Here is a 22,207-nt window from a genome sequence, read left to right on the forward strand (position 1 = left end):
CCTTTGTGTTACCTGTAGAGTTGATGTTTCTGGTGATGTTCTCTGGTCCTTTCTAGTCTTTGTTGCTTTGGGTCTTTTTTTTCTCCATTCAGAGTCCCCCCTTAAAATTTCTCGCAGGCCTGGTTTTAAGTGATCACAAACTTCTTTTTTTTTTTTTTTAAAGATTTTATTTATTTATTCGATAGACAGCACAAGCAGGCAGAGTGGCAGGCAGAGGGAGAGGGAGAAGCAGGCTCTCCGCTGAGCAGGGAGCCAGACGTGGGGCTCGATCCCAGGACCCTGGGATCATGACCTGAGCCGAAGGCAGCCGCTTAACCGACTGAGCCACCCAGGCGCCCCAGTGATCACAAACTTCTTTAGTTTTTGTTTATTTGGGAAACTATCTGTCTATTCTGAATGACAGCCTTGCTGGATAAAGAATTCTTGGCTGCATATTTTTCCCATTCAGCACGTTGAATATTTTCTTCCACTCCTTTCTGGCCTGCGAAGTTTCCGTGGATAAATCTGCAAACCTGATCTGTCTTCCCTTGTAGGTTAAGGACTTCCCCCCCACCTTGCTGCTTTCGGGATTCTTTCCTTATCTGTATATTTTGTGAATTTGACTATGATATGCCTTGGCGATGGTTGGCTTTTGTTGAACTTATTGGGAATTCTCTGTGCTTCTTGCATTTTGAAATCTGTGTCCCTCCCCAGATTAGGGAAGTTTTCAGCTATAATTAGTTTGAATAAACCTTCTGCCCCTTTTTCTCTCTCTTCATCTTCTGGGATTCCTGTGATATGAATGTTACTGTGTTTTAATAGATCGTTGAGTTCCCTAAGTCTACCTTCGTGGTCCATTATCTTTCTTTCTGTATTCTTTTCAACTTCATCATTTTCCATAATTTTATCTTCTGTATCACTGATTCACTCCTCTGCTTTGTCCATCCTTGTTTTTATGGCCTACATTTGGGACTGCATCTTGGCTGTAGCATTTTTAATTTTGTCCCGACTAGATTTTAGTTTTTTTACTTCTGCAGTAAGAGATTCTCTCTTGTTTTCTATACTTTTTTTGAGCTCAGCTAGTATTCTTATAATTGTTGTTTTAAATTCTAGTTGAGACATCTTTCTTGTATCTATATTGATTAAGTTTTTGCCCATAGTTCTACTTCCTGTTCTTTGTTTTGTGTAAATTTCTCCTGTTCTTTGTTTTGTGTAAATTTTGTGTAAATTTCTTGTCATTTTGTCCCTAAAAGAAAAGAAGAAAGAAAATAAAAACAAAAGCAAAAAAATCCAAAAGAGAAAGAAAAAAAAAAAACCCAAAACAAAACAAAAAAATCTAGATCCTGGGTGTGTTTTGGTCTGCTTGTTAAAAGAATCTAAATCCCAAAATAAAAAAAAAGAGAAAGGAAAAGAAACAAAAATAAAAAAATAAAGTATATATATATATATATGTTAAAAAATAATAAAAATGAATTAAAAAATAATAAATGAAAAAAAAATAAAAGTAAAAAGGAAGGTAGATCCCACTTCCCCTAGAGCTGAAACTTTACAGCCCTCTATGATCAGTAAACTATGTGTGGTCTTCTGGGGGAGGGGCCTCCTGAGCTGATTCTCAGGCTAACTTTTTCAGTCAAAATGGGCCTCCAGGGTGCAGGGAGGTGGGGCTTGGTGTAAGCGGCTCTGGGGTCCACTAGGTGGCGCTATTTTGCTCTCCGAAGTCTTTCAGACCTCATGGGGGTGGGATGAATATGGCATGCGCATCTCTCTAGTTCTGGGGTTGAAAATTTGCACCCCGACTCTTCAGTGAGCCCTCAGGGACGAGCAGTCAGTCACTCCTCTTGTGTCCCTAGTTTCCATCTGAACCTTGTATTCACCCTGCCTGTGTCTGAACTTTTTTTTATCTCAGGCGTGTGACTGAGTTTCAAAACTCCAAATTTTAGGAACTCCTGCGGCGTCAACCTGTGCTGTTCCTCCAGGAAGGGTCTCACTGAGCTCTTCCCATTTCCGTGGGGCCCCAGGAAAAGGGGTTGCAGGACTTTGCAGCAACAGAGCTAATGGCAAAACAAAGCAGTGGGCTGGCACCAAGACCTGCTGCTCCCAGCCAACTTCCCTGCTTCTGTGCCTGGGAATAGTACAGCATGTTGGTAACACCCGTTCTTCTTGTGATCCAGGGGATCCTCAGACCATGCTGTCACTCCTGGGGCTCCGTCGGGCTTTGCCACCTGAGAACCTTTAAGCCAGGCATGTCCTCCACCGTAGCCAACTTCTAAAGTTCAGATTTTGGGTTCCCTGGCTTGTAGTACTTTGCGGTAGCCTTAGTAAGCAGGCTTCCTCCCCACTGCCATATCACAGCTATATCGCCCCCAACTTTCCACACTTCCTACCTTCCAAAAAGTGGTCACTTTTCTACTTGTAGACTTTCAGTTTTTGTTCTCTCAGATCTCCGATTGATTTCTTGGGTGTTCAGAATGATTTGCTAACTATCTAGCTGTGTTCAAGGGATGAGACAAGCTTGGGGTCCCCCTACTCCTCTGCCATCTTAACTCCTCCACCGAGAAGCTCTTGAGTAATGCTTCTTAGTGATATGTGCATAGAAAATGGTTTTGAATTAAGTAATCGTCAATAAGACTGTTTTACTTGAGGGATGAAGTTTCTTGCATCATGTATGTCATAGATTGAAGGGCCTGTGATCAACCAGTCATATATTCTTTTCAGGAACATGTCTTCAAAGAACCTTTTTTTCTTTAAGTATTTATTTTAGAGAGAGAGAGAGCATGAGTGGAAGGGGCAGAGGGAGAGGGAAAGAGAATCTCAAGGAGACTCCTCACTGAGCATGGAACCCAACGAGGGGCTTGACATGATCCTGAGATCGTGTGAACTAAAGTGAAATTAAGAGTCCAATGCTTAACCAACTGTGCCACCCATGCGCCCCTCAAAGAACTTTTTTTTTTTTTTTTTTTGGTGAATAATGACTAGTAATGATTTAGTTTGCTCCTAAAGTTGTTCACAGTTCATTTTTTTCATGACCAATTGTTTTCATCTAAGTCGATCACTGAAATTAAAATAAAGGTATATCATCACATTTAGTTAAAAACATCATAGTTTTTCAGATTTGAAAGAACATTAAGTTGTGAAAAATTTTGGCCAAATAACTCAGTTTTTGAGCTAACCATTTTCATTACATGAATATTGATTCGTTCACATTATACAGATTTAAAAATTTTTTTATTAAAAGTTTTTCCTGTGAATATATATAAAAGAGTGTATAAAACTTTTCTGTACAATTCAAAAGATGATAATAAAATGAACATCTCTCTGTCCGTTGATCTAGCTTAAGAAATGGGATATGAACAGGATCTTAGAAACACCCGTGTGTCAATGTGTTTCTCTTTTTTCTCCGGAATAAATCACCACCATGATAGATTTATCACTTTTGTAAGTTCCTATAGAATATTACCTATTTTTGCCTGTTTTTGAATGTTATGTAAAGGAAATCATACTGTATGTTTCTGTGACTTCTTTGCTAAGTAGTATGTTTTTGAGATTTATCCACATTGCTTATGTTAACCTTAAAAATAGTTATTTTACCCGCAAAAATGGGTTTATTCAGGAATAACAGAGAATTGCAGTTTGGGGTATGCAAATTATGGCAAAACCATAGGCAAATCCAACAAACAAAGGAGAGGAACGATATTTTATGGGTAATAAGGAGGAAGTTGAGAATTGTTTTGAACAAAAGTCTTGTTTGGAGCAAAACAGGAGTTCAGGGTGATACTGGTTTCTCACTGGCTGAGCTGCAGGGGTGGTCATTTCTTGTAGGAGATGCAGTGCTCATCTTTTCCTGTTGGGGCCTATAATTCATGATTCTTGAGTTTTTCTTTTGGGGTCTGTAATTTATAGTTCTTCCTGTAATTGACATTGAGTGGTACAGTTCCCCCTTCTAGCCTCCTCTTTGTCTCCCCCCCCCCACTTTTTTGGTCACTTTATTTTTTTATTTAAAATCAACTTAATTAACATATGGTGTATTATTATTTTCACAGGTAGAATTTAGTGATTCATCAGTTGCATTTAACACCCAGAGCTCATTACATCATGTGCCCTCCTTAATGCCCATCACCCAGTTACCCCATCCTCCCACCCACCTCCCCTTCACCAATCCTTAGTTTGTTTCCTGTAGTTAAGAGTCTCCTATGGTTTGTCTCCCTTTCTGATTTCATCTTATTTTATTTTTCCTTCCTTTCCCTTATGTTCATCTGTTTTGTTTCTTAAATTCCACATATGAGCATAATCATATGATATTTATCTTTCTCTGGCTGACTTATTTTGCTTAGCATAATACGCTCTAGTTCTATTTATGTTGTTGTGAATGGCAAGATTTCATTTTTTTTTGATGGCTGAGTAATACTCCATTTTCATATGTACCACATCTTTATCCATTCATCCATCGATGGACATCTGGGCTCTTTCCATATTTTGGCTGTTGTTGACATTGCTGCTATAAACATTGGGGTGCATGTGCCCCTTTCAATCACTCTTGTTTGTATCCTTTGGATAAATACCTAGCAGTGCAATTGCTGGGTCATAGGGTAGCTCTGTTTTTAACTTTGTGAGGAACCTCCATACTGTTTTCCAGAGTGACTGCACCAGCTTGCATTCCCACCAACAGTGTAAGAAGGTTCCCCTTTCTCTGTATCCTCACCAACATCTGTTCTTTCCTGACACGTTAATTTTTTGCCTTTCTGACTAGTGTGACCAGCCTCCCCTTCTGCATCCAGAATTCACTTTAGTGAGGTTTCCCTTTATTAATTTTCACTTAAAATACATATGGTTCATTTATTTTCACTTCCTTATATTACTTGATTGTATGAATGAACCACAGTTTATCTTCTTGTAGATGGACATTTGTTTACAGGTTTTTATTATTATGGGTAGTGCTGAATAATACTGTCTTCCAGTTCCCATATGCAAGAGTTTCTCTAGGCGCTGTTATATGTCGAAGATGGAATCTCTGGATAGCAGGGTATGCATATATTCTACTGAAATAACTAAATGGCAAACTTAAATACAGTGGTTGTATTCATTTACATTCCAAGTAGCAGTGGACAAGATATTATTCCTCCCAACACTTGGTTTTTATTGACTTCTTATTTTTGCCAATCAGGTGTATGTGAAATTGTAGGTCATTGTGGTTTTAGGTGCAGTTGTTCAGATACTATTGAGTTGGCTCTCTTTTGATGTTTATGGGCCATTGTGTTTTCTTCTCTATGAAGTACACAATTTTTCAATTGGTTTATTTCTTTTACTTATTTTTTCCTTTTAAAATCTTTAGTGAAATTCTAGTTGGTTGACATATGGTGCAGTATTGGTTTTAAAGTAGAATTCAGTGATTCATCAATTACAACACTCAAGTGCTCATCATAACAAGTGATTTGTTTCTTTTAAATGGATTGGTAGGAGATCGGTATGTATTCTGGATACAAATCCATTTTCAGTTATATGTGTCACAGTTAAATACTCCTCTTTAGTGTCTTACTTTTATGGTGCCTTTTTATGAAAAAAAATTTTTTTAAAGATTTATTTATTTTGAGAGAGAGAAAGAGAGAGCACATGTGTGAGTGAGCATGGATGGGAAAGGGCAGAGGGAGAGAGTCTTAAGCAGACTGCGCTGAGCTTGGAGCCTGACGTGGGGCTCCATCTCACAACCCTGAGATCACCCCCTGAGCCGAAAGCAAGAGTTGGATGCTTACCTAACTGCACCACCCAGGTGCCCAGATGAAAAAATTCTTAATTGTCAAATTTATTAATTTTTTAAATAAACTATACTTTATCTTCATTAAAAAATTTGTCTCCAACCCAAGTCATAGTGTCCTGTATATTGTCTTATAAACAACCTGGAATGATTTTGTATATTGTGTGAAATACTATTCCAATTGTGTTCCTTTCCTGAATATGACCATTGTCCCAATGTCATATGTTAAATAGTCCATTCTTTTCCCACCATTGTACTATGCCAGTACTATTATAAATTATATCCATATGTGTATGAGTTGCCTCTGGGCTCTCTGTTTGGCCAATTTGTCCATCTTCTTGCCAACACATACTATTTTAATTACCATAGTTTTATTATAAGTCTTGGTTTGTTAATAGTCAGGTCGTTCTCCTTTTCCTATCATGTTTTTTGTCTTTGTTTTTGTCAAAAGTATCTTGATTATTCTTGGTCCTTTGTTGATCCTTGTAAGTTTTAGAATTAGTTTGTCAAGTTCGTGAAAACCCTGGGTGGGATTTTGATTGTAATTACATTAAATTGCAGATATATTTGAGGGAGAATTGACCTTTTAATGATACTGTGCCTTCCTATCCAAGTACTTTTTATTTGGGTCTTTAACATCTTTCAGAAAACATTTGTAGTATATTAAGCCAGATACATCTTTTGGTAGATTTATTGATAGGTCCTTTTAAAAGTGCCATCATAAATATCTTTCTGGATAATTTTCCAAAAATGTTTTCCGTGTATAGGAGTAAAATTGACTTTTGCATAATATTTCTGTCCAGCAACTCACTTGATTCAATCATTGCAGTCATGATGCATATTGATTTTTTTGTGTGTTTTATTTTCTCCCTGTGCTGTAGTTTTCATCTCCGTGACTTATTTATTTTGTAACTGGAAGTTTGTGCCTCTTAATCTCCTTTACCTATTTTGCCCATCCTCTCACCCACCTCCCCTCTGGCAACTACCAGTTGGTTCTCTGTAATTAAGAGTTTGTTTTTGTTGTTGTTGTTTGTTTGGGGTTATTTATTTGAAATAATTTATTTGCATTCAGAACAGAGAACTCACTTAAAAATATTATGGATCGGGGCGCCTGGGTGGCTCAGTCATTAAGCGTCTGCTCAGGTCATGATCTCAGGGTCCTGGGATCGAGCCCTACATTGGGCTCCCTGCTCAGCAGGGGGTCTGCTTCTCCCTCTCCCTCTGCTCCTCCCCCTGCTTGTGTTCCCTTTCTCCTGTGTCTCTCTCTGTCAAATAAATGAATAAAAAAATCTTTAAAAAAATATTATGGATCTATACATTATTTCAATCTGAAGCATATTTTTATGGAAGATGAATTTTAATACATAATTTAAAACAAATTAAAAAAAATTTTTAGTGTAGTTGACATAAATGTTACATTAGTTTCATGTGTACAACTTACTGATTCAACTTCTCTTTATGTTATGCCGGGGTCACCACAGGTGTAGCTGTCATCTGTCGCCGTAGAACACTATTAAAATATCATTGACTGTATTTGCTATTCCATGTCTTTTATTCCCATAACTTATTGATTCCATAACTGTAAGTCTGTATCTCCTTCCACTCCCCTTCACCCATCTTCACCACCTCCCAACCCCCTTCCCCACTGGTAGTGATCAGTTTAGTTTGTTCTCTGTATTTACAGGTCAGATTCTGCTTTTTGTTTGTTTATTCATTTCTTTTCTTTTTTAGATTCCATGTACAAGTGAAATAATTTTGTATTTGTCTTTCTCTATTTCTTTTTTGTTATAATTTTTTTTAATTTGATTATGTTAATCACCATACATTACATCATTAATTTTTGATGTAGTGTTCCATGATTCATTGTTTGTGCATAACACCCCGTGCTCCATTCAATACATGCCGTCTTTAATACCCATCACCAGGCTAACCCATCTCCCCACCTCCCTCCCCTCTAGAGCCCTCGGTTTGTTTCTCAGAGTCCATAGTCTCTCATGCCTCATCTCCCGCTCCGATTTCCCCCCCTTCATTTTACCCTTCCTACTATCTTCTTTTTTTAACATATAAAGTATTATTTGTTTCAGAGGTACAGGTCTGTCATTCAGCAGTCCTACACAATTCACAGCGCTCACCATAGCACATACCCTCCCCAATGTCTATCACCCAGCCACCCCATCCCTCCCACCCCCCACCACTCCAGCGACCCTCAGTTTGTTTCCTGAGATTAAGAATTCTTCATATCCGTGAGGTCATATGATACATGTCTTTCTCTGATTGACTTATTTTGCTCAGCATAATACCCTCCAGTTCCATCCACGTCATTGGAAATGGCAAGATTTCATTCCTTTTGATGGCTGCATAATATTCCATTGTATATACATACCACTTCTTCTTTTCCATTCATCTGTTGATGGACATCTTGGCTCTTTCTGCAGTTTGGCTGTTGTGGACATTGCTGCTATAAACATCGGGGTGCACGTACCCCTTTGGATCCCTACATTTGTATCTTTGGGGTAAATACCCAGTAGTGCAATTGCTGGGTCCTATGGTAGCTCTATTTTCAACTTTTTGAGGAACCTCCATACTGTTTTCCAGAGTGGCTGCACCAGCTCGCATTCCCACCAACAGTGTAAGAGGGTTCCCCTTTCTCTGCATCTCTGCCAACATCTTTCATTTCCTGACTTGTTAATTTTAGCCATTCTGACTGGTGTGAGGTGGTCTCTCATTAAGATTTTGATTTGGATTTCCCTGATGCTGAGCGATGTTGAGCACTTTTTCATGTGTTTGTTGCCCATTTGGATGTCTTCTTTGGAAAAATGTCTGTTCATGTCTGACTGACTTATTTCGCCCTGCATAGTATCCTCTAGGTTCATTCATGTTGTTACAAATGTCAAGATTTCATTCTTTTTATGTCTGTGTAATATTCCAACACACATATTTATACACACACACACATCACATCTTTATTCATTCATCTGTCAGTGGACACTTGGGTTGCTTTAATGTCTTAGCTATTGTAAATAATGCTGCAATAAACATAGGGATGCATATATCTTTTTGAATTAGTATTTTTATGTTCTGTGGATAAATAGTAATGGAATTACTAGATCGTATGGTATTTCTATTTTTAATTGTTTGAGGAACCTACATATTTTCCACAGTTGTGCTAATTTGCACTCCCACCAACAGTGCACAAGGGTTCCTTTTCTCTACATCTTTGCCAATACTTGTTACTTGACTTTTTGATAGTAGCCATTCTGACAGGTGTGAAGTGATATCTCATTGTAGGTTTGATTTGCTTGTGGGATTTTCTTTTTTTTTTTTTAAGATTTTTTATTTATTTAACAGAGAGAGGCACAGCGAGAGAGGGAACGCAAGCGGGGGCGGGGGAATGGGAGAGGGAGAAACAGGCTTCCCGCTGAGCAGGGAGCCCGATGCTGGGCTCGATCCCAGGATCCCGGGATCATGACCTGAGCCGAAGGCAGACACTTAACGACTGAGCCACCCAGGCACGTCCCCCACCCCGTTTTTTTAATTGCTTGTGGGATTTTCTATGTAGATAATTAAATCATCTGTGCATAGTAACAGTTTTCTTTCTTCTTTTTCAATCCTTATGTCTGTTATTTCTTTTCCTACTGCACTGACTTGTATCATTATTAAAATGTTAAGTAGAAGTGATAATAACGATTATTTTAATAGAAGACATTCTTATTTGCCTCTTGATTTTAAGGAAAATGTTTTTAACATTTTTCTTTTAAGTGTTATGTTTGCTATTCTGCTGCTGCTGTTCTGGCTATCAGTTATCAGGCCATGGAAGTTTCCTTTTGTTTCTCATTTGTTAAAAGTGTAGTTTTTAAAAATAGCATGAATGGTTGTATAATTTTATTGAACAGTGTTTGTATATAGACATATTTATTGATATATTGATATTTTTTAATGTTTATGTGATGAATCATGTTAATCAATTTTCTAATATTAAAACAACCTTGCATTCTTGGGATAGACTCAACTTGGTCATATTGTTTTATTTATAAATTGCTTGATTAGTTTGACAATTAGATGAGACTTTTTGTATCTGTATTCATGAACAACATCTGTATTTTTGGTATGAGATTAGGATGAAATGAGTTAGACAGCTTTCCCTCTTGGTTTATTCTTTGGAAAATTTTGTTTAATATGGGGATCACCTCTTTCTTAATGTTTTTAGTTGAACTTGCAGGTAAAGCTGTTCAGGATTGGTCTTTTTTTTTTGTAGAAGATTTTTATACTAGTGATTCAGCTTATTTATCAGATAGTTCATATTTTTAATTTTTAAAAAAAGTTACTCATTCTAGGAATTTGCTTACTTCTACATTTTCAAACTTATTGGCATAAGCTTTTTTTTTTTTGAAGATTTTAGACCTTTAATTATTTTTAAAAGATTTTATTTATTTATTTGACAGAGAGCGACAGTGAGAGTGGGAATACAAGCAGGGGGGAGTGGGAGAGGGAGAAGCAGGCTTCCTGATGAGCAGGGAGCCCGATGCGGGGCTCGATCCCAGGACCCTGGGATTGTGACCTGAGCTGAAGGCAGATGCTTAATGACTGAGCCACCCAGGTGTCCCTATTTGCATAAACTTTTAATGATATTCTCCTATCTAAATCCATTCAATCTCAGCAGCATCTGAAGTTTTGTCCAATTTCTCATTCCCACTATAGATTTTTGTTTTTTAATTTTTTTTTAATCTATTTGAGAGAGAGAGTGTGGGCAAGAGAGAGCACAAGCCAGGGGAGAAGCAGAGGGAGAGGGAGAAGCAGCCTCCCCGCTGAGCAAGGAGCCCGATGTGGGACTCGATCCCAGGACTCTGGGATCGTGACCTGAACAGGTGTTCAACCAGCTGAGCCACCCAGGCACTCTCTTGTTTTTTATCAGTTTTTTCAATGAACCATCCTTTGGCCTTGTTGAGCCTTTCTATTATATGCTTATTTTCAAATTAATTAATTTTATTTATTTTGCTTTCTTTTTGTTTTCTTCTACTTTGAGTTTATTCTTTTGGTCTACTACTTCATTGTCTGTTTGACACCTTAATTTTTAAGCTGTCCTTTACCAATGTAAATATTGAGAGCTTTTTTTCCCCTCCTCAGTATATACTGGTTTAGGCTGTATTCTAGAACTTTTGATGTATAGTATTTTATTACTATTAGTTCTGAATATTTTCTACTTATTAATTTCTTCTTTAAAATAATTTTGGATATCAGAGCTAATGGTTTTTCTTGGTAACTTTTCTGTTATTGATTTCTAATTGCACTCTATTCATATGATTTTGTTTTTATGTTCCCAGTACTTTGAAATTTGTTGGAGGTAGTTTTATGTCTTGGCATGTTGTCAAAATTTGTAGAAGTTCTGTGTGTTTTATAATGATATTCTTCAACTCATAAGTGGAGCATTACATGCATGGTGCTTTTTTTTTTTTCCTGCTTGAGCTATCAATTACTGAGAGAGTTAATAGTAGAATCTGTGAAGGTAAGTTTGTTTCTTTTATGTCTGTCAGTTTGGCTTTACATATTTTGAGGTTATGTTATTCTAACATGTATATGTTAGAATATGTATGTATATCTATAATCTATACATGTTTAGAATCATTTTTATGTCCTGGTTAGTTTGACTTTTTTTTTTTTTAGCTCTATGTATGATTCCTTTTACTCTTTATTCTACTAATGCCTTTCCCCCTAATATCTCTTTTGCCTATTATTAATATGTCTAACTTAGTTATTTGGTGGGAGGGGAAGGGTTAATACTAGCCTCTACTTTTTCTGAAATTTTATATGAATTTGGGGAACAACCTACTGAAACAAAATCTCACAGAATTTTATGGAAGACAAGGACATCTAAATACTATGTATTTAGAAGAATGATTGTAAAATGTGCAAACTTCCAGCCATATTGGTAAGGAAAAACAATGAAAAAAGACCCAAATATACAGTATTAGTATTTAAAAAGGGATCAAACCTATCTATATTGTAGAGTTTTAAAAGAAAAGAATATTTCACTTTAATGCAAAATATAAATTTGTAAAAAAAATAGAATTAACAAAGTTATCACAGAGAGAAATAGAAAATATGAAAATGACAGTTATATGAAAGAAGTCAATCATTAAAAGTCCACTGAAAAGATATCTTCATTAGCATGTTTTATCAGATCTTAGAGTCTCTGCTTTCATCTTCTAAAAGTTTTGTAGTTTTGTTTATCACCTTGAGATCTTTAAACAACCTGGATTTTATTTAGAGAATGAAAGAGAGAAAGCTACTAAACATACTGAATGAGGTTGATTTATCATTGGTCCCAAACCAGATGAAGACAGTATAGAAAAAAGATAATTGTAGACAGTGTTGTTTATGAATTCAGATGTTAAATTTTAAAATAAATCAAATCAAAGCAATGTCATCTGTGTATTAAATACATTACAACCAAGTATGGTTTATACCAAGGTATATAAAGATGGTTCAACTTTTAAAATCTTTTTCAGTAATATACCAAATTAAAAGAATGAAATAGAAAACCAAATTCTCTTCACAGAGGTTGTAATTAACAGTAATATCAGCTGTGTATGAGAATATCTGTTATTTATACTTCACACACCTACAAACACTGGTGGTTTCACTTTTTTTTTTGGCCTATTTGATTAGTAAGTAATAGAATATTTCTAGTATGTTTATTTGCATTTCTCTGATTTCTTTTGAGTGCCATTTTCTGTTTATTAGCCATCTGTATTCACACTGAACTTTTTAAATGGAAAAGGAACACTTATTGCATAATTTGTTTACTTGAGTACAGGGACTGTTTATCTTTTGTATCTCTAGCATCTTATAAAATGGCTGGCATACAGTGGGTATTAGAAGATACTTTTTGAGTGAATTGAGTAAATGATTAGTAAAACTATGAGCCTCCTGAAGAAATTTGTGATTTAACTCATTTTTGAATGCCTAAAATAGAATAGTTTTGCAATGTCAAAGAAATGGGATTTTTACCAGCAGTCCAGGAAGTAAAGAATAGATAGGATTATTTTTTAAATTCCTGTTAATGGTCAGGGCTCCCATAAAGCTTGGAAAACTCACAAAATCTTTAGCCCTAATTACATACGACTTTATAGTACTCATTGTGGTGCTTTCGGGGTATATGCTACTGTGTGGAAAAATGGTTTTTTGCATACTGTCATCCTTTGTACCTTTTCTGAAAGATCATTTTAACAAGCGTTTGCTTCCCTGAATTGTATTTCATTTACTCTAGTTTTAAGAAATAGTCATTTGAATCATTGAACACTAAATAAAAAACTAATGATGTATAATATGTTGGCTAATTGAATTTAAATTAAAAAAGTTTCTTTTCCTGTTTTGCAGTAGTGTTTCTGAGGTTTGAAAAAGCTATTTTTGACCTTTTAGATAAGTAGGATGTTACTCAAAAGAAGGTATACATGGAATTATCCTAGATTACAAATAACTGTAGTTGTCTGTGATGAAATGCTGTTGTTGGATTTAGGGTCGGTAATGAGACAAAGATATAGAGCATATACTTTATTTGGGTTCAGGTTATTTGAAAGTCTTGAGGTAGGAGGAATATAAAGTAAAATAGAAGATGTATTTAAAGAACTGCTAAATGTTATGTTGTAGGCCGCTGTGTGGTGTTTTTTAGCTATAGCTGGCAACTAGACCAGCTCTAGACGCATACTGGCTGGCTCCACATCTTCATTTTTAATTTATATATTTTATACCAACCCATCTTAACCATGTATTTCTGAAATGCTGATACAGAAGCTGGGAAAGGGAGGGACACTAGTCTCAGATTACTGCTAGATATATAGCAGTACTCATTCTGCTAGATAGATTACTTACTCTTCCTTGTGGTACCCTTATATCCCACCTACATCTTTGCAAATAGTTTATTTGTCAATAAACTTTCCTCCAATTATGATGATGTATTTCCTTTTGGAACCCTGTATACCATAGTCTCAACAAGTTTTCCAGTCTGGGTTGTTCAAAAACCAATGTGCCTTAGTCACCTTATCAAAGTGTTCACTTCATTTGGTGCCATTGTTTTCTGTGTTCTCTTTCTCCTAGGATGAGAGCCTCCATACCTTCATTTAAATATGATATTCCTTTGATCATATTCTCCTTTTGTGAATTCCAAATAGCCAATCTTTGTATCCTTTCCTTATTTTCTAAAACACCATCACAGAAGTCTCTACTAGACTGAGATACGCAATTTGGAATACCCTTCTTTTCTAAATTAGCTAGTCGGGCTAAATACCTTCAGAACAAATCAAGTTGTAAGGACTGGCTTGCCTAGTTCATTCTCCTAATGCTAAATAAATATTACTCTTGCTCCATGGAAGGAAGGGGAAGAGAGCTGTGTCTGTATATAATGACCCTTTAGTCATATTGCTCCTTTTTGCGTGAGAATGAAAAGGGACATGAAGGGAGGAAAGGAAGATAGGTCTACATTTCTCTTAGAGGCAGCAGAACATACATTGATTTTATGATTTAAAAAAATGTCAGTTTATCCCCTATTATTAATACCTTGTATGGTATTCAAGGCCATTTACATTTTTCACTTTCTAGGTCCCATTTCTTTGTATTTCTTCTCAAAATTGTATAACAACAATGGAGTATTGACTGTTATCACCTCAACTGTCATTTTCTTGCCTCTCTTCATTTGCTTATATTGCTCCCTGTGCCTGGAATGTCTACACTGCAAACCCAGGCAAAATAGCAAAATTCTACTTAGTCCTCAAGGTCCAGTTCCTGTGTTACTTTGTCTGTGAAGTATTAGTGTTCCATTCTCACCTATCTTGAAGCACTTTATATTTACCTCTATTAGAAGTTTCATCCCATTGTTACATTTTGTTTGTGTGTTTATGTCTGTCTGCCCTGAAGACTGAGAACTTTTTGAAGGAAGGTATCATATTTTACTCGTAATTGTTCAGACTCCAGTGATTGCCACCATGCTTTATATAGTGTAGAGTCTTGCTAAAGGAGTGTTAAAAGGGTAAATAAATGAATGAGTGTGAAAGAAATCTGAATTTACTTGGTGGGAATTGCTGAAACTCCCTCTTCCATAAAATTTGCTTTTACTTCTCAGACATTTGTGTTAAAATATATGTCTAGCATTGAGTGTTAGAATATACACAGTGTTCAACACGAAAAGGAATTGGACTCCTTTGTACATTTCTGTTACTTTGCCTTATTTCATATGTTATTAGGTGTTTAAAAATATGTTTCTCACCAAAAACATAATTCACATGCGAGAAATAAAGGAAATTATTTTCTTATGGAAATTAAATGTATTTATTCTTAATATAGTTTGATGGGATTATGAAATAGTTTGACTTCATGCTTAATCATAATTTGCATTTTTATTAAGAACCGTTATGTATATATCTAATTTGCATCACAATTCATTAAGAAACTAATTGATGTTTTTCTTTTATTTCAGCCAAACCATTTACTTCTAAAGTAAAACAGATGCGCCTACATAGAGAAGACTTTGAGATATTGAAGGTGATAGGTCGAGGAGCTTTTGGAGAGGTAAGAGACAAAGTTTTTATAAAAGTTCTGCTAATTGTTTTGGAAGTAATTTTATACAGTTTGTGAGAGAATTTAACTGAAACATGATTTCCTTGCTGTCATAATTGATATGATCAATCAGAAAATATATATTAGTGTTTTGAATGAAATATTTCTACATGGAATTTTTTCCAAGAAGTTTTTCTTCGTCTGTCAGTGTAAGTTTGAGTATGCTTCTGGACTCTTCTGTTCCATGGGTTTATGTGTCTCTCCTTGTGCCAGTACCACACAGTCTTACATACTCTAGATTTAAGAAGTCTCAGTCTCTGGTAGTGTATGTTCTTTAGCTTCCTCCCTCTCCTCCTCTGTTCTTGGCCCTTGATATTTTCATGTAATTTTACAATGAGTGTTTCAGTTTCAGAATTACTCTTAAAAATCCACACCCATATATCTGCTTGAATTTTGATTAGGATTGCACTGAAACTGGAGATTAGTTTGTAGATAATTGATTCCTTAATACTGAGTCAGCCAGTTGATGAAGGAATATGATATTCTTTGTTATTTTAATTAAAATTGTTAAATTTCATTTTCTAGTTGTTTTTTTGCTAGTAGTGAGAAATATAATGGAATTTTGTTTGACTTCATATCTAGCAACCTAGCTGATTTTACTTTTTCAATTATGAATTGTGTTGGATTTTAAGAAAATGTTTTATCAACATCTTTTGAGACACTTAAGTCTTTTCTCCTTTACTCTGTTAATGTGTTGAATTACAACGATTTATTTTCAAATGTTAAACTAACATTGCATTTCTAAGATAAGCCCAACTTTGTATTATCCTTTTTATGTTTCATTGCACTTGGCTTGCTGTGTGTGTGTGTGTGTGTGTGTGTGTGTGTGTTCAGATTCTTGGAGAGAAACTGGCCTGTGTGTGTGTGTGTGTGTGTGTGTGTGTTCAGATTCTTGGAGAGAAACTGGCCTGTAATTTTCCTACTGAAAATCCTGATCACATTCTGGTATTTTGGTTATGCTGGCCTCTTTTACTCTTCTCTGGAAGAGTTTGGGAAGATTGTTATTATTTCTTCCTTATATGCTTAGAAAATTTCACTTGTGAAACCACTGGGCCTGGAAGTTGCCAGTGAGACAGTTTTAATTTCTTTAGTGGAAAATCAGACTGTTTGGATTTTCCTTCTATGTGTCAGTTTTCTAAGTTCACCCATGTCATCTAATTTTTCAGTTACTACTATATTTATTTTTGCCTCTCCTTTCTTTTCATTTATCATGCTAGAGCTTTATCAGTTTTATTATTTTTTCAATGAATTAACCTTTGCTTTTTGAATTTTTCTATTGTAGATTTGTTTTCTGTTTCAGTAATTGCTGCTCTTAATATTTTCTTCCTTCTACTCTCATTGGTTTTCTTTTTCTTTCTTTTTAAAGATTTTATTTATTAGATCGAGCAGCAGCGGGGGTAAGGGCAGAAGGGGAAGCCGACTCTACTCTCTTCGGTTTTAAGTTGCTATTCTTTTTGTAACTTTTGGAGATAGATACTTAGAGCATTGATGTCTAGCCCTTCTTTTAAAATGTGTATTTAAGGCTATACGTTTTCCTCTAAGCAGCTTTAGCTACAGCTGATAAGTTTTGATATGTCATATTTTCACTGTTAATTTTGCTCAAAATACAGTGTGATTTCAAATTTCCATTGTGTTTTCTTTCTTCTTTTTCTTTCTTTCTTTCTTTTATCTATTACTTTAGAAGTTTGTTGTTCAATTTCCAAATACTTGGAGGGTTTTCTGGGTATATTTCTGTTACTGAGTTGCAGTGTAATTCCGTAACAGTCACTGTGTGATTTCAGTCCTTTGAAATTTGCTGTGAATTGTTGTATAAATATCAATTAGGTTAAAATCATTAACCTTGTTTAAATCTTTCACATCCTTCCTTTGTTATTTTCTCCCCTTGATCTGTCATTTCCTTAGAGAGGATTTGTTTATTTCTTTTAGTTTTCACTGATGACAAATATAAAGTTATTATATCTTCCTGGTGATTAACTCTTTTATCATAATGGAATGATCCTTGTTGTCTCTAAGTAATGCTTTTTGAGTTAAATTTTTCTTAATTTGATATTAATAGAATGATTCTAGCTCTTTTTATTAGTATTTGCATTAAATATCTTATTTCATCCTTACAGTTTTAGCTTTCTTTAATCTTATGGTATGTTTACTGTTAAGTAGAATATAGGTTTTCCTTTTTTTTTTTTTTTTAAGTAAATTCTACCTCCAGCATGGGGCTTGAACTCATGACCCCAAGATCAAGAGTCACATTCTCTACCGTCTGAGCCAGCCAGGTCCCCCAGTTTTTGTTTTTTATTCTAGTCTGATAATCTCATCTTTTAATTGGAGTCAGTTGATATGTAATGGAATTATTTATTACTATTTGTTTTCTATTTGTCTTGCCCATTCTGTATTATGTGTCTCTCAATTCCTGGTAATGGAGTATTTTAAATTATTCTCTCCCTCATTTATTAATTTCTTAGTTTTACTTTTTGTTGTTTTCCCTGGAGATTGCCACATGTATTCTTGGTAAATTTGTATTTTGCCACTTCTGATTTACCTGACTTCTACCTTTTTTGGGTCATTGCTGTTATGTCTTTAGTTGTACATATATTTAAAACCTCAAAAACTACTGTCCCTATTCCTTCACATTCACAGACTTTACATTCACAGAATTCCCTTTGATAATATTTTCATTTTGACTTAAAAATTCCTTTTACTGTTTCATCAGGTCTGCTGATGATAAAATGTCTGCTTTTATTTGTCTGAAAATATATTTATTTTGAGGTCTTAAAATTTTTAAAAAATTGAGTTCTATGCATACCTGACTCAGTGGACTTTTACATTTGCATGTACTTGTGTAACCATTATGCAGATATGCAGACCAAGATAGGCACCCATTGCCTTCTCTGTGTGAATAAGCATCTCCATATTAACCATCTAGTCAACCAGCTGACTTTATCACTGTTGATTTATTTTGCCTGTTTTTGAATTTTATCTTAATGGAATTATATAAAAAAATACTCTTCTTTCTGGCTTATTTAGCTCAACATTATGCTTGTATGAGTCATCTTTGTATTAGTTCACGGTATTTCTTTGTATAAATATACCGCAAGTTATTTATTCATACTAATGTTGGTGGGTATTCAAGTTGTTTATAGTTTTTGGCTATGTTAATAATGTTGTTATGAACATTCTTGTACATGTCTTTTGGGAGACAGAGGCACTCATTTGTGTTTGATATAAACGTAGGAGGAATTGCTGGGTCATCGGGTAGGCCTTTTCAGCTTTGGTAGATAGTGCCAGATAATTTCCCAAGTGGTTACCAGTTTGCCAATTTTTACCAATATACCCACCAACAATGAAGTTCCCAGTTGCTTCACAACTCACCAACACTTGATTATTTTTTTTTAACTTTAGCCTTTTTTTTTTTTTTGGTGGGTGAGTAATACTGAATTATGATTTCACTTTACGTTTTCTGATAACTCTTTAACTTAAGCCCATTTTTATATCACTGTATATAACTTAGATTTTTTTTAAAAGATTTTATTTATTTGACACAGAGAGAGAGAGATCACAAGTAGGCAGGCAAGCAGAAGGAGAGGGAGAAGCAGGCTCCCTGCTGAGCACAGAGCCCAATGCAGGGCTCGATTCCAGGATGCTGGGACCATGACCTGAGCCAAAGACAGACGCTTAACTGACTGAGCCACCCAGGCACCCCGTGGTTTTTTTTTTTTCTTGAAGGGCATATTCTCAGGTTGGGGGGTTGGGAGTGGGTGGGGAATTGAGAGTGGGTTGTCTGACTTATTGGTACATTCTGGATACAGGTCCTTTGCTGGAGATAGTGTGTGTGTGTGTGTGTGTGTGTGTGTGTAATAAATAAAATATTTCTACCTTTCTGTGGCTTCTATTGAAAAGAATTTCTTAGATTTAGTGAAGTCCAGTTAATTAAACTTTTCTTTATAATGAGTCCTTTTTTGTGTTCCTTTAAACAAGTTTTTTTTTTTAACCCCAAGGTCATGAAAATATTTTCTTGTGTTATATTCTATAATCTTTAAGCATATCATTATGCTTTATATTTTAGTCTATGATCCATCTGATACTGATTATTTTGTGTTTCTTGAGGTATGGGTCAAGGCTCATTTTCTTTGTGGGTTTTATACATTTATTTATGAGTGATGTTTGTGGATAAGCTTTTTATAGAATTCTGTTTTCTAATTTTGTTACTAGAATAGAAATACAATTGATTTTTTTATATTGATATTGTATTTAAGGATCTTGATATATTCACTTATTCTAGATTACATGTAAGTTCTTTGAATTTTTCATAACCTTATTTTCAAATAATGACAGATTTTTTTTTTCCTTTCCGAACTTTATGTCTTTTATTTCTTTCTCTTGTATTATGCAATGGAGAGGATCTTCCATAAAATGTTGAATTCAAGTGGTGAAAATAGAATTTTGTCTGGTTTGTGATTTCAGGAGGAAGTATTCAATATTTTACTAATGAGTTTGAAGTTTGCTGCAGCTTTTTTGTTTGTATTGTTACTCTTTTAGGTTAAGGTAGTTTTCCTTCTAGTCCTAGTCTGTTGAGAGTTTTTGCTTTGCATAGGAGTTAACTTTTATCGAAAGCTTTTTCTATATATGTTTTGTTGAGATGATTTAACTTCTGTATTTGGTTACTGTGGGGATTATATTGGTTAGTTTTTAAAGGTACCAATACTACATTAGTGTATAAATCCAGTTGTTCCTGTGTATTTTAATATATATAGTTTGGTTTGATTTGCTTATATTTTGTTCAGCAGTTTTTTGTTTACGTGCAGGAGAAAGATTGGCCTTTAATTTACCTATCCTATTAATTTTTTTATATTCTGGAATGATATGCTTAGCTCATAAGACAATTTGGAAAGTGTTCTTGGTTTCTCAATTTTTTGAAAGTTTGTATAAGTTTAGTATTTCTTTGAAAACTAGTTAAGTCATCTAGGAGTGTGAGTTTTTTTGTTTTTTGTTTTGGTTGTCTATCTCTTTTGAGGTAAATTTTATATATGTCAAAATACACTAATTGTGATATGTATAATGTGAGTTTTGACAATTAGATTCACCCTTATTGAAGATATAGAACTTTTCCATCTCCCTAGGAAGTATTTCCTTCCCTGTTAGTTCCCTATAACTTCCATCAAGTGGCAACCACTCTTCTAAATTTTAACTGTGGATTAGTTTTGGGTTTTCGAAAATTTCATGTAAATGGAATCCTACCATATGTACTTTTTGGTATATGAATTCTTTTGCTCAGAATATGTCTGTGAGATCCATCCTTGTGATTGAATGTATGAATATTACCTTTTTGTTGCTGATTAGCATATTGTTTTATTAATGTATTACAGTTTATCCATTCTTTTTTTTTTTTTTAAAGATTTTATTTATTTGAGAGAGAGAGAATGAGAGAGAGCACGAGAGGGAAGAGGGTTAGAGGGAGAAGCAGACTCCCCGCTGAGCAGGGACCCCGATGCGGGACTCGATCCCGGGACTCCAGGATCATGACCTGAGCTGAAGGCAGTCGCTTAACCAACTGAGCCACCCAGGCGCCCCAGTTTATCCATTCTTATGTTGATGAGCATTTGGGCTGTTTTTAGTTTTTGGGTATTAGGAATAAAGCTGATATGCATATTGTACAAGTATGTATGGAAATACATTTATATTTTCCTTGGAAAAATATCTACTACTGGCACTGCTTTGTTAATGGTAGGTGCATGTTCAAAAGAAACTGGCAAATTTTTTCTAATTGGGTTGTACCAATTTATATTCCTACCATGTTCCATGGTTCTCACCAATACTTTTTCATTGTTAGTCTAGTGAGTGTGTAATAGTACCTCATGGTATTAAATTGCATTGTTATTTGGATATGTGTTTTATATCAACATAATAATGTGTTTTTGTGGCTTATTCACCATTCTTATATCTTCTTTGTGAAGTATGTGTTCAGATATTTTGCTCATTTTAAAAAATTGAGGTATTTGTATTTTCATTATTGAGTTGTAGGAATTCATTATATTTTATAAAAGTCCTTTGTCAGATACATGTTTTGTCAATTTTTTCTCACAGGCTGTGTGGCTTGCCTATTAATTTTCAAAAAGAAATGTTTCCTTACGAAGTTTAAGAAAAAAAATTTTTTTTAAAGATTTTATTTATTTGACAGAGAGAGACACAGCAAGAGCAGGAACACAAGCAGGGGGAGTGGGAGAGGGAGAAGCAGGCTTCCCGCTGAGTAGGGAGCCTGATGCGGGGCTCGATCCCAGGACCCTGCGATCATGACCTGAGCCAAAGGCAGACGCTTAATGACTGAGCCACCCAGGCGCCCCTGAAGTTTTAAATTTTGATGATATAATTGAAAATTTTTTCTCTTATGGTTGTTATTTTCTATGTTCTTTCTAAGAAATTCTTGTTCATATTCAGGTCACAAAGGTATTTATGTTTTTCCCATAAAAGCTTGATAGTTTTACCTTTTTTGTTTAGATTGGTGATCCATTTCAAATTAATTCATGTATAAAGTGAGCTAGGGATTGAGGTTCATTTATTTCCCAATGGATTTCCAGTTGTTTTAACACCATTTGTTGAAAAGGCTGTTTCCCATCTGTTGAATGACTTCAGCAGCTTTGTCAAAAAAATCAGTTGACCATGTAATCTTGATCTTTTTCTGCTCTTTCTATTCTATTTCATTGGTCTCTTTGTCTGTCTCTGTGCCATTCTCACACTATCTTGATTTTGATTCCTGTAGCTTTATACTATAAAGCTGAGAGCATGTAGTGAAGTCTGAGTGCAAGTCCTTCTACTGGGTTCTTCTATTACTAGTTTGCTGAGAATTTAAAAAATTTCACTAATGGGTGCTGAATTTTG

At 35.1% G+C, this 22,207-nt stretch overlaps 1 protein-coding gene across 4 annotated transcripts in view; it reads left to right on the forward strand.

Moving 5' to 3' along the window:
* CDC42BPA (CDC42 binding protein kinase alpha) overlaps positions 1 to 22,207 on the forward strand; it is a 350,267-nt gene that overhangs the window by 58,950 nt on the left and 269,110 nt on the right. For all 4 annotated transcript variants that reach the window (XM_028111910.2, XM_028111911.2, XM_028111912.2 and 1 more), the window contains exon 2: positions 15,198 to 15,289. In XM_028111910.2, the coding sequence (XP_027967711.1) occupies positions 15,198 to 15,289 (92 nt within the window). The remainder of the gene's footprint in view (positions 1 to 15,197; positions 15,290 to 22,207) is intronic.

Source organism: Eumetopias jubatus, unplaced genomic scaffold, assembly GCF_037043125.1.
Source record: "Eumetopias jubatus isolate StellerSeaLion01/CBP00866 unplaced genomic scaffold, mEumJub1_p1.0 scaffold_12, whole genome shotgun sequence".
Taxonomy (NCBI): domain Eukaryota; kingdom Metazoa; phylum Chordata; class Mammalia; order Carnivora; family Otariidae; genus Eumetopias; species Eumetopias jubatus.